Genomic DNA, 12926 nt, shown 5'->3' on the forward strand with positions numbered 1-12926 from the left:
GCATATTTGGGCTCAAATACCTCTACCAATTGGGCTGAACGCTCAATTGTTTGAGGGTTATGTACCTTCAAATCTGCAATGAGAGAACTTCTTAACCCATGGATGAAACGCAGCAACTTTCCCTTTTCAAATACGTCCTGCACAAACAAGTAAAGCCTCCAGAAGCGCTGCAAGTACTCTTGGACCGTACCGGTATGCAACAAGGCATGGAATTCAGCCAAGTACTGATCCAAGACGAGTGGGGAGACTAATGTAGTGACCATCATTTCTTTGAAACCCCTCCAGGTGGTTGGTCTATGAGGCGAATCCCTCATGTATCGCCACCATGTGTGGGCATAGTCCTGCATATGTATATCTGCAAAAATGATGCGCTCCTCCTCAGACTTGGTGTAGAAGCGGAAATAGTCTTTCAGCTTCGTGAGCCACTCCTCCAACTCATTGGGAGTGCGAGTGTCCCCTTTAAACTTATGCACTATGAGTTTGTCCTTGATATCCTTGGCTGCATAATTCTTGTGTGTGTAACCTCTAGAAGTGCGGGCATCATCACGCTTGAGGTTCACGTAATCGGAGAAGGACATCTCAAGTTTGATGGCCTGAGGTAGGGCCTTATATGAACACAAAGAATCTGCCAACATGTCATTTAAAGTGGCTTGCTGCCCACCACCAACCCCCTGTTACGTAGTAGTTGCTGCCATTTGATGCATTGGTTGTGTCTGGCTATATGTGCTCGCTTGCGGAGCGATATAGGTGGATGAACCCCGAGTTGGGATCTCTTTGCCAAATGCATCTCTCCGAAATGATGGCATACCAAAGGGCTGAGGAGCGGACTGATCTCTCTCCCAAGGGTGTGGGTTGTCACATAAACCAAAGCCAGCTCCAGTTCAGGCCCCGTTTCGAAGCTTCTTTGACGACTTTCTTCCGAGCCTCTCCATTGACCTTTTTCGTGTTTCCACACACTATCTCAGGTGCTCATTACGCAGGGATTTGTTATCCATTTCTCCTTGCCTATATTCGAGCTCCCCTCTCCAGGGCCAGTCACCATGCCACCGAAGCGTGCCCCTCATGATATATTGCATGACAGTGATGAGGCTGCTTAGTATGAGCAAGTGCCTGCCACAGTGGTTGCATCCACTGGTGGTACAGAGGTTCCTTCCACTCAGCCTCTCTATTTCCTTCCACTCAGCCTCTCTGTCCTGCATTGCGGGAAGCGCAGTTTCTGGATGCCCTTTCCTTTATGCTCTAGGGTACTTTCCGCCAGATAGGACAGGAGTTCAGCTAGTAGCTTACCACAACCATGGCTATGCAGGATACCGCTCTTGCCTAGATGGGACAACAGATTGATCAACATATCACATCTGCCATTGCTATGCAGGTTAAGGGTAAGCAACTGGCACCCCAGCAAGGGGACCATTCAGACAGTCAGAATGTTTTATCTACTCCACGCAAGGGCTTTATGGTAGATGCCCGTTGTGCCTATGAGTATCAGTCTTCTGGACCACTACATGTACCCCAAAATGGGGATTATCTGGACTTAGATGATGCATTTTCTGTGCCACAGAGCACCTTCTTGCAGGATGTCAGGCCATCTTTTGGCTCACAGCTTTCTACATCTATGCAGGCTGAGTCGTCTCTTTTGGGCTGCCCCGTTGGTGTGCATCCGGTTAGTGCTCCTTTCACCGCACCAGCAAGAGCTCTAGCAGGTCGTCATTGTGCAATACTAGGTTGTCTTTGTACTACTTGCATGCACAAGGGAAGAGGGGGGGGGGGCAGGTGCCAAGAGCGATGCTCTGATACCAATGTGGAAAAGGGGATAGGGGCAGATTTGGAGAAAGGGGGATAGACTAGCAGAAAGGAAGAGAGATAGGGGAAGAAGGGAGGAGAAGGGGTAGGAGAGAGAGAATGAGGTAGGAAAGAGAGGGAGAGATGAGTAGGGAAGAGAGAAGAGAGTGAGTGAGTGAGCGTAGGCAGGAAGGAGGAAGGGAGAGTAGATAGGATTAGATGTCACATCAAAAAGTACATAGTAGGGGGTGGATGGGGACTTATATAGTCCTTCCACAATTTCCACATAAAGGACCTCTAACTTGGCCCTTTTCCCCCTTCATTACACAGAGATTCTTTATACTAAATAGAAGTCGCTTTTAAGTGCCATACGGACTTGTATGAGGTAGACAACACGTTCAGGATCTTAGCTCTCAATCATCAGTTGTTCAATAACCTGGCAGTGTTGGGGCTGTCAAGGAGGTTTGGGGATGTACGGAATTGCCATGCAACAGTCAGGGACTGCACGGGGCAGAAAAGTGCAGATCTGACAAGGTGGATTGACCAGAAGGGACTCGGGATAGTTGGTGCAGATGTACAGACAGGTATGGCTGTTTGGAGCAGCCTGCATGGAACCTTGGAAGGAGTACCAAGGTTTGGAACAGGTCAGCCAGGAGGACAGGTGCAGGACAGCAAGAGCAATGCAAGGGGCTGCAATGGCCCCTAGTCCTTTTATAGGACCCTAACAGGCTGGTTGGCTGACCAACTTGGTCGACTAGCCAGCAGACCCAAATCGGGTCCCAACAGGACCCAATAAGGGCTTGTGGGTCGGTTCACCGAGTCGGCCTAGTTGGGCTGACCAGTTGGTTGTTTTGGGGGCTCCCAGCCCCTATAAAAGGAGCCCTCACCTTGGACATATTTTTAGAATAGATGGTACTGCTTGGAGCTTGCCTCAACATCCTCTGGTTCACAAAGGTGCAGCAAGGGAGGTGGCTACAGCAGGTACCAAAGATCTTGGAGGTCTACATCCTTTGGCTGTTATCCAAGACATCAAAGAGTACGGTAGTCAGGAGAACCTTGGGCCTCACCATTGGCTGCACATCAAGGCAGCAAGAAGTTAAAGAGTTCACAGCATTCACTGCCTTGTGTTGTGGCCGTCCGCCAGCGGGGATAGCTTGGATGTGTGTTTGCAAGCACGGTGACAAAGCCAACTCAAGCTGTACGGAAGCACACAGACTAGGGATCTAGAATTGCCATGGAGGTAGGAGGACAGCATATTTTGGTTAAGACAGAGGACCATGCTCTGGTGGGACTCTGGACTCATTTTGTATTGCATCCATTGGATGCAAATATATCTATTGTCGGTTCTAGATCTCTTTTATAAGCACTGTCTATGTACTGGGTTGCACATGTATGTTGAGCACACAAAGGAAATAAGTTTTGGATTCCACCTATAACACCACTCTATCTATCTTCCACTGCGTATACCCTCTGTTGTGGTTATTTCTAACAATCAACACATGTTTTCATGCATTCTGAAATCTACACTCCAATCCATCCTATAACTATACACAGGTGTAATTTAGTTTTTTTGCAACATTCCATAAAAAAGACCCCTTATCCATTCCAAATCATTTTCCAAAAATATAATTCTAATACATCTTATTTATTTCAGCTTGGAAAAGAGGCTAGAGGAAAGTTGAGGCTAAAAGTGGAGCATGCATTGTACCTTGTTCAAGAACAGCAAGCTAAGGTAAATAGGAGTTCCTACAAAAGCTTGTCTTGATTTTGAATTATAATGCCAGCCTATGCTTGATTAGTTAAAAGACAAATCATGAAAGCTTTCCTTTGCTGTGGTAGAGTCTGATTTCTCATTTGTGCCCACACCTTATCACAACAAATTATGCCCAACCCTCTACCTGGTAACATCTTTAAAATGGGGACTACTTGATGCGTACTTAATTTGAATGCTTTGGGGGGGAGGGGGGGGGAGAGAGAGAGAGAGAGAGAGAGAGAGAGAGAGAGAAAGAAGGTGTATTATTGTCCACTAAAGGCCAAAATGGGCCCATGGGACATCAAGAACTCTGCATACAAGATAGCACAAAATCAACGTGCCACAAAGAAGAGGCATCGTCGAATATCATCTAAGTGCTACGCAATACAATGCAAGTGAAAGTACATAATGTCAAATCTGAGCCTAAATACAAAGTAAACTAGATGCAAGGAAACCGCCCCTGGGTGCAAAATGGGGGGATGAGTACAATATGCCAATGCAAAGATACAAGTCCAGGTGTCACGGAGTCTGAGAACCAAAATAATACTGGAAATCCTGTCCATCGACTCTGCCTCCTGCTATGAGAGTACAAATCTGAGCAAAGGTGAGGTGAGCGGCTGGTGGGGCGAGATCTCCATGAGTAAGTCTCCTCCGAAAAGCTGCCATCATCCTGGATCGTCTGGAGATGAAGCGACGAGTACGTCCCCTATGTAACAAGATCCTGCGGCGTCTACAAACCATCTCATATGTACATCCACAGGGTGGAGGCATGTGTCCTGTGTGAGCTCTGACCTCCTCGTGCTCCTCCTGGTCTCTGTCCTCTGGTATAGCGTGTGCCTGAGCTCTATCAGGCTGGGCTCTATCACGCTCCGGTCTGTGCTGATGGTCTCTGAGGTAGTCTCGTCGAAGCATAGTGGCCTCCCTGACATAAAGAGCTAGGCAATGCTGATCCTCGTAGTCCATCACTTGTGAGAGAGGTCCAAAGCCATCCGTGAAGAGACAGTGGAATCTGCCTCTGAGCTCATAATATAGCGGGCATCTGCAAATGAAGTGCTCCTCTGACTCCACCTCTCCCATGGTGCAACAAGGGCAGATCCTGGTCTCTCGGCCTGGTCGCCGTCCATCCTCCATGCGTCGCATCCTACCAGCCTCTATCTCGAGCTGATGCGAAGAGACTCTAAGCTGGCCAAGGGCAATCCTCAGTGAGTGGGACATGTGGATACCTGTATAGCCTGGTGGAATGACAAATCCATCCTCTGAGATCCGAAGGAAGTGGTCACGATATGTGGCCATCTTCGTCGGAAGCTGCGTGGGATAAATCCAAGTGCGATACGTATGAAGCTGCAGCAAGTCTGCTCTCGTGACCTGGCTAAGCTCGTGGCGAGTCAACTCGAGATGAGGGGCATCTATGCTGTATCGGAAGGGAGGCAGTCTATCCATGTCTAGTCCAAGGGATGTGAGCCACCTAGTGAGTCTGAAGTACCAGCAGTATCGGGCCCCAGATCGTGCCAACTCCATAGAAGATGCAAGTGCTAACCATGGCAACCGAGCTCTGCCTGCTGCTGAGTCTCCAAACTCCCTAACCCTATGCAAATACATGACCGACTGAAACGCTGCATCCAATGCAAGGGGAGTAGCTCCAAACTCTGCTAGCATGATCTCGTGCGGAACTGTAGCCTTGGCCCTAATGAGCCGAGAGAACATGATGATCTGTAACCTCTCTACTCCTCTCCAATCTGCAGCGCCAAGGTCTCCTGCCCAGAAAGGAGCTGCATACATCGCAGCTGGTCTCACCAATGTATCAAAAAGCAAGGATTTCGTATCGGGATGCTGAAAGTGGGACTGAAAACACTGACGCTCAAGATGAGCCAACGAAGCATACCCTTTACTAATCCTATCTCGTGCTGCATATGTCATGGTGAAAACCGGTCCCCTGAAAACTGCCCCCAAATAAGTGTACTCTCTAACAAGCTCAATGGGCTGTCCGTCATATGTGAAGCAAAACTCATCCGTGCTATAAATACGATCAGAGGTGTTGAAAACCATAACCTTGGTGTTGCCAAGGTTTACGGTCAACCCCCTGTCCTGGCAAAACCTGTGGAGTGTCTCAATATGTGTCTGGAGGCCCTGAGCAGTAGAGGAAATGAGAACCACATCGTCCGCATACAGGAGGATAGGAATGGAGGATCCTGAGAGAGTAGAGCCCACACCGCCTGTCATCTGTATAAACATCTCTAGCTCATCAATATATAATCCAAAGAGAGTAGGAGAGAGCGGGCAACCCTGCTTCACCCCAATCGTGCTGCATACCTCCTCTGAGAGCCCCTCACGTGTCCGAACCCGACCAGTGACCCTCTCATACAAAGCCATGATAGCCCACTGTATCTCTCCACTGAAGCCCATCTGGCGAATCCTCTGAAACAATCTGAATCGCGGAACTGTGTCAAATGCCTTCCTGAAGTCCACGAAGCAATAATAAAGCGGTTGCCTTCGTGACTTCGCCTCCTCTACCAGTGCCCTGAGTGTGAGGATGTGGTCAAGTGTCGAATGATCCCTGCGAAATCCAGCCTGCCCTCTGGCTCTGAGTCCTGTCATCTCAGCATGGTCATTTATACAGCTTTCCAAAACTGATGCATAGATCTTGGCCATAACGTGGCCAATCATGATGGTCCTGTGATTCGACGGCTCCATAGGGTCCCCCGACTTGTGGATAGGTACTATGGTATTGCCTAACCAGGACTGTGGTAGGCCTGTACAAACAGACTCATTGAAGAGACGGGAAAGAACAAAATCTAAGGCATCAATCCCATGGATTACATACTCCGCTTGCAATCCATCATGATCCTTAGCTCTCCCGTTCTTCAATCGGTGGACTGCTGCACGGACACTCTCTGGTGTGAAGAGACTAGATGAAGCTGGCCTAGGGGAATGGGATAAATCGATGGCTGGCTGATCTGGAACATCGTATAGAGCTGAAGTGTATGCAGACCAGACACGTGGATCTGTGAGGGGGCTCTGAGACTTCGAGCGGAGGAATTTTCTCCAGAATTCGTCACAGCTGAAAAGCAAGCTTCTCAGCTCCTCCTCATTCCGGGCTAGAAATTGGCGTTTCTTGCGCCTAACCAACCACTTGTAGTCTCTCTTGGTTTCGGCAAGGAGGGGAGACTTCTCCTTGGTCTCAAGGTGAAGTTTCCTGCGGAGTTCCTTACACTCCTCGTCATACCAACCGTTGCAAGGAACAAGACCAACCGGTGGGGGACTAGACGAATGACATGTGGCAGGGAACGACATGTGAGCGGCAGAAACGAGTGAAGTATGTACAAGTTCCCACCGGTCCTGCGTGGATGGTAGAGCATCTAATAGATGAGGACGGAGTAGGCGGCTGAGGTTCTGGCTATATACATCATCGAACTGGTGGTCGAAATGAACCTCGTAATAGGGTTGGCGGTCATGATAACGAGGGGGGGGTGGGTCATGGGAGACATTAGTCAAAGTAAAGTGGATGAGTGCATGGTCGGCAGAGGGCATGAAGGGGCTAACAGTAAGGCTATGGATGGAAGGGACTAGAGTCGGGGGACCTATGATGTAGTCGATCACGCTAGTACCACGCCCAGAAGCAGAAGAGAATGTAGGCATGGAAGACTGTGGCCACCTGGACAAGCCGTTATAAATGACCATACTGTGCGAGGTGAGGAGCTCCAGTAACTGACGTCCCTGATCTGTGGGCTGTACTGTGCAGTCTGATGAAGTCCGACAGAGGCTATCATCGTGAAATGCTGGGAGTATGACCGGATCCTCCATGAAGTCATAAGTGAGGGCCTGTCTGTCTGAGGTCCTCGCGTTGAAGTCTCCTAAAAGGATGACTTCTCCGCGATGTGAAAAATCTGCAATGTCCGCTGAGAGATCCTCAAATATGGACTGGCGTGGTCCAGTGGAAGAATAGATCGATTGCGCCGGGGGGAAGTAGCAAACTGCAATAAAAAGATCTCGCTGAGGGGCTCTGCGGCAGATGCGTACCCACAAGAATCGGGCATGTGAATCCGCTCTCTCCACTGTGATGATCCGATCGAGATGCTCTCTATACAAAATGGCCACTCCTCCAGATCCTCTCACTCCAAATGTTCGGGTGTGTTGCCTGAAGGCAGATCTCCATGTATACCCTGTCACTCGTCGTGGCAAAGGTCTCTCTGGACTCTCGTGTGTCTCCGTGAAAAAGATGATATCTCTCCCAAAGAATGCCCCCCGTAGATTGCCTGGCTGTGCTGTAAAAGAACCATTGCAGTTCCATACAGCGATGCGTAGACTATCTGACGGGTGGTGTGTCCCATGGGCCCTGTCCCATCAAGCGGTCGTAGCAGGAGGTGGAGGTGGGGCTATATCTGCTGGTCTGTCATCTCTAAGCACTGTGGGAGCACGCCTCACAGTGCCTGTGATGAGTCTGCCATCCCTGATCACTGCCCACTTGCCCTGAGCTCGGGCTGCATCTCTCTGAGGCATGAGCGCCTTGTGCTCCTCAACCTGTATCTGAGTCAGATCCTCGTCCATGGAAATCTGTGGGTGGTCTCTGAGTGTCCCTCTCCTCTTGAGGGCAGCTAGACGTGCCTGGGCATCTCTGAATCTGATAATGAGGGACTGCTCTCTAGTTCGATCCCTCCCGACTCTATATGATCCTACTATGCCATGATCCTGTACTCCCAGTGTCTGAGAGACAAAGGTCACAGCCTGTGTCATCGTGGACTCTGTCAGATACCACGAATGCGAATGTTGAGGGCCTTTGTGGCCCTCTGCTGTGACTCGGCCAATGTAGCTGATACAGTCGATCTCTGAGGTTGTGATGGCTGACGGCGGATGACATCCACCCACTCTATGGCTCTCTGGACCTCTGTCTGAAGGGAGGTCAAACGCTCCTCAACCGCTGCTACTGCTGTAGTGGGAGATGTGTCTATGTGCTGAACGCGAGTCTCGATCTGCTGCACTCGCTCTGTGTGTCCATGAATCTCTCCAGCAAGAGTCCTATGAGTCGCCTGTAAGACCTGAAGATCTGTCCTGATAGACAAGATCTCTCGATCCTGCTGTGTCACTCGATCAGCAAGAGATGCAACCTGAGCTGTAAGTAGAGAAATGGTCTCGTCCTTCCTGTGAAGCATCTGAAGGGCAGCTCGGAGGTGGGTCTCAAAGTGCTGAAGCTCTGGTAGGATGTGGCGGCAAGGACAAACAGCACAAGGCATGGAAGGAGAAAGAAAGGGAGAAAGGGGGGAAACCGGTAAGGTGGGTAGCGGGGATGAAGGAGAAGGCTGGAAAGGGGGAGAGAAAGCGGGTACCGGGGATGGAGAGGAGGGGATGGGTAAAGTCTGTAGAGAGGATGAGGAGGAGGGAGCCTCTGGCAAAGTAGGTAAAATAGGCAACAAAGGGGGGGAAGAGGTGACAGAGGGCTGTGAGAGGGGGAGCAAAAAGGGTGGAGAAGGGGTAGGAGAAGAAGGAACCTGAGAGGGGAGGGGTGAGAAAAACTGCGGGTACAAAGTAGCTATGGGCGGAAGATGAGATAATGGAGCTGAAACCGGTGTACCTGCGACTGGGAGTGCGGCAAGTGCGGGCACTGCGCTGGGCGGAAGATGAGATAGTGGAGCTGAAACCGGTGTACCTGCGACTGGGAGTGCGGCAAGTGCAGGCACTGCGCTGTCCTTTGAAGAAGATGCAAGTCCTCTTCTACTATAGTGCAGCATATCGGTCGTGGCGGCCATTGATGTTGCTGCTGTTGCTGCTTCTGTAACATGCTCGACGGTGTCGGCCGTGTTTAATTACAGGAAACTGGCAACATTGAAAAGCGGGAGATGGCGAGCGCTGCCAATGTGCGATGAGAGAGAGAGAGAGAGAGAGAGAGAGAGAGAGAGAGAGAGAGAGAAGAGAGATTTAAAATTAAAAAAGAAAAGTTTTTATTTTTATTTTTATTTTTTAAAAAAAAGGGGGGGGGCCCGGGGGGGGTCGGGGCTGCAAGTGCGAGGGGGGGCGGGGGGGTGAGAGGAGGGGCGCGGGGGGGTCGGCGGGGGGGTTGACCGAGGGGGTGAGCAGGAGGGTTGAGGGAGGGGGGTGAGCGGGGGGGCTGCGGGGGCTGAGCGGAGGGGTGAAGGGGGGGGGTTCCAAGGGGTGAGCGGGGGGGCAGCGGAGGGGTGAGAGGAGGGGTGCAAGGGGTGAGAGGAGGGGCTGAGCGGGTGAGGGAGAGGCTGAGCGGGTGAGGGAGGCTGCGAGGGGTGAGCGGGGGGGCTGAGCGGGTGAGGGAGGGGCTGAGCGGGGGGCTGAGCGGGGGAGGGACGGAGAGAGAGAGACGAAAAGAAAGAGAGAAAGGCAGCGGGGGGCTGAGCGAGGGGTGAGCGGGAGAGGCTGAGCGGGTGAGGGAGGCTGAGCGAGGGGTGAGCGGGGGGGCTGAGCGGGTGAGGGAGGGGCTGAGCGGGTGAGCGAGGGGTGAGCGGGGGGCTGAGCGGGAGAGGGAGAGAGAGAGGCTAGTGGGAGAGAGAGAGAGATTAACATCTGCGGGAGGCCTCGCTGGCCTATGGGACAAAGTGCAAAGTACACTAAAAGGGAAAGAAACTCATACAAGCCACAAAGGGCTAGAGCAAAGGGTGCACTAAGACCCTTGTTGAGTACTATGCTGTAATAAAGAGCTCAATAGCTCAAGCAAAATCAATTACAAAATATATTTTAAACATGTCATGTGCTATCTGGGCAGGCTGAGAGCTAGAGCCGTAACTCAAAATATGAAACTTGGCACTGTGTTGACTCGTCTATGAGCAGTGAAAATGTCCAGGGACCTGCGTCTGTCAGGCTGTCTCATGCTGTGGTGGCGGAGGGGGAATTGGTCTCCTCAATATCTGCACCGGCTGAGCTATGTCCAGAGTGACCCCTCGTCTTGGGCAGTTGTGATAGGTCGGACCTCAATAGAATGTGCTTTGGCCACTCTCAGTGTCGCGGGTGGCCTTTGCACATTGATCTTGTAGTAGTCAACTATGACATTTTGGTGCCAGCATATACTAGTGCAGAAATATTACTGATATACCAGTCTAGGGTGGTCTAATCTATCATCTAGCTTAATCCACCACTCGCCTACGAGTCTCAACTCCTCATGATGGTGGGTGGGACATATAAGGAATGACTAAATGAACATGACCTACATGGAACATGCCTCTATACATGCTTTGATGCATTGATCAAGGGAAGCCACAGGTGTTCATCTTTGTGCCTTGTCCTCCTATTGTGCTTAGATTCTCCTACTATTGAGTCTATTGAAGTGCCTTTCTAAAGAGAAGCATGCGATCTCTGTGATGAAAAAATATTGAGCAGGAGATGGATGAGGCATTTCTCTACTACCATACAAAATGGGATTGAGGGCTTAAGCCCTCACAAAACAGGCTATGTAATTTCCCTTAAATATCATATTAGGTGAGACAATTTTCTCCACCTTCCCCATAGAGAAAATCGAACAAATCATCTTCTTTCTTCTCTCAATCTAAAGGCAATTTTAGGAGACTCAAATTCCATCAATGGCTATCCTTGTCACCTAGGACTTGCGGATCTATATATAACCTAGACCTTGTATGAGGCCATCGGAATGGAAAACGTCAAATACACAGGAGATAGACACACCAATTACTCATTCATCTACATAAAAGGTTGATGAAGAAGAGCAAGAATTGCCAGAATACATACCTGAGCAGCTGCCATTGGATTGCATGAACAAGGGAGGTGTAGTGGTCAAGACAAGTAGTGCCAAAAATTTGGTTGAAGAATAACGTATACCGAGCAGCAAACTAACTTTGCCAAGAGTGGTCAATGGCTTACAGGATGCCAAACTTCTCACTGCATATACGATCACAAATCAAATAAAATAACTTCATGGAGAGCCCGGGGGGAGGGGACTCACCAGGTCCTCCCTGTGTGTATTTGGAAGAGTTCAATCCAAATGATGCTATGTATATATCTGTTTTGTCATTAGCCACAGCATGAGGGAATCAAACCTATACTAAAATAGAGGAAGGCAGTCCATTTGGCAGAGAAGTAAAGTAAAGTTGACTATAGGCACATGGAAGATGTGAGTGCAAGGTGTTGAAGTCAGTCAAGGGAAAGCATAGAACTCTATATATTCATTCTATATATTTACATTTCGGGTTGGAGTGGATATGCATAGAACTCTATATATTCATTCTATTGAGGTGCCAATGATCCGCTTCATACGATCTGTAGCAGCATCATGATATTCATTCGCTCCTCTCTACTTCAACGAATCGTTTACTTAAATGTGTGAAATATCATGAACTTGGTTTATAATGTAGACACTCCAAAGTTTCAAGAAGTCAAGTTGATTTTGCAAGGCATTGTGACTCCTTAACTGCCTCTTGAGTTTAGAGTCAAACATGAGGTCTCAAAGATCAATCATCATGTCGAGCTTAAAATTATGTAGGTAAAACTTCAATTTTGTAGGCATAGATGATACTAGGTTCACGTTGCATGAATAAAAGTAAATACAGCATAGATGATAGATCATAGACAATAATAGTAAATGGCTATTTCCAAGTGATCATCAATGACAAGTCACATAATGACTACGGAAAGGCCAAAAAGCAGTGACCAGTGAGAACTATCTCCTAAGTCTTGATTACTCAACAAAAACAAAGACTCTCAAGACTCAAGATTTGATTCATTCTTGTCATGTGAACATTTACATCAACGTGTCAAGTGAGTACATGATATTGTGTGAATACAATAATCACTTGATTCATTCTTGCCATGTGAACATTGATAGGGAACATGTCCAGTGAATACGTGGTGTTATGTAAATCAATCATCAATGATCATTGTTATTTCCATCGTCGTTGTCGTAGTCATTGTCCTCATCTTTACAAGAGTAAGAATAAGAGAAATGTTAGGAGTTGTAATTTTCATTAGTGAGGAGGTTGCTATCATTGTATTTAGGCCACAACCTCGTCACGCAATGCATCCTCCCATGTTAGAGGTTGAAGGTCCAACTCTTGGCAAGTCCTTTTCTGGCTCATGCTCATCATCTTTGGTTTTTGCATTGGTTTTTTTTTTGCATTGGTTTTACAAAAATACATCGCCTCACACAAACTCTTGGCTATTCTCTTGACACATTGTTATCATTATATTATAGGAGGCTTGCTATTTGGCGAGTTTCATCATAACTCAGATCACACATTTGTTGAGTACTTCGCTCCCATCCACATAGAGAAGATCATGCTTTACAAAGTACTTTGTTTTGAGAGGGACTATCATAGATGCTTGAGCATAAGCTCCATAGTAGCATTTCATACCATAATCCCCTCAGTGATAGATCACAGTGTTTGCGTGGATACACACTCCTGATGGGTACATGGGTAAGCCTCTA

The 12926-nt window shown here is 48.7% G+C and overlaps 1 protein-coding gene across 1 annotated transcript in view; it reads left to right on the top strand.

The window, feature by feature from the left end:
• LOC147899981 (uncharacterized) overlaps positions 1-12926 on the top strand; it is a 125677-nt gene that overhangs the window by 94509 nt on the left and 18242 nt on the right. The window contains exon 8 of the mRNA XM_087377158.1: positions 3434-3511. Within this exon, the coding sequence (XP_087233284.1) occupies positions 3434-3511 (78 nt within the window). The remainder of the gene's footprint in view (positions 1-3433; positions 3512-12926) is intronic.

The sequence above is a fragment of the Dipteris shenzhenensis genome, chromosome 7 (assembly GCF_047967505.1).
Source record: "Dipteris shenzhenensis isolate YYH24624 ecotype China chromosome 7, Dip_SZ_1.0, whole genome shotgun sequence".
Taxonomy (NCBI): Eukaryota; Viridiplantae; Streptophyta; class Polypodiopsida; order Gleicheniales; family Dipteridaceae; genus Dipteris; species Dipteris shenzhenensis.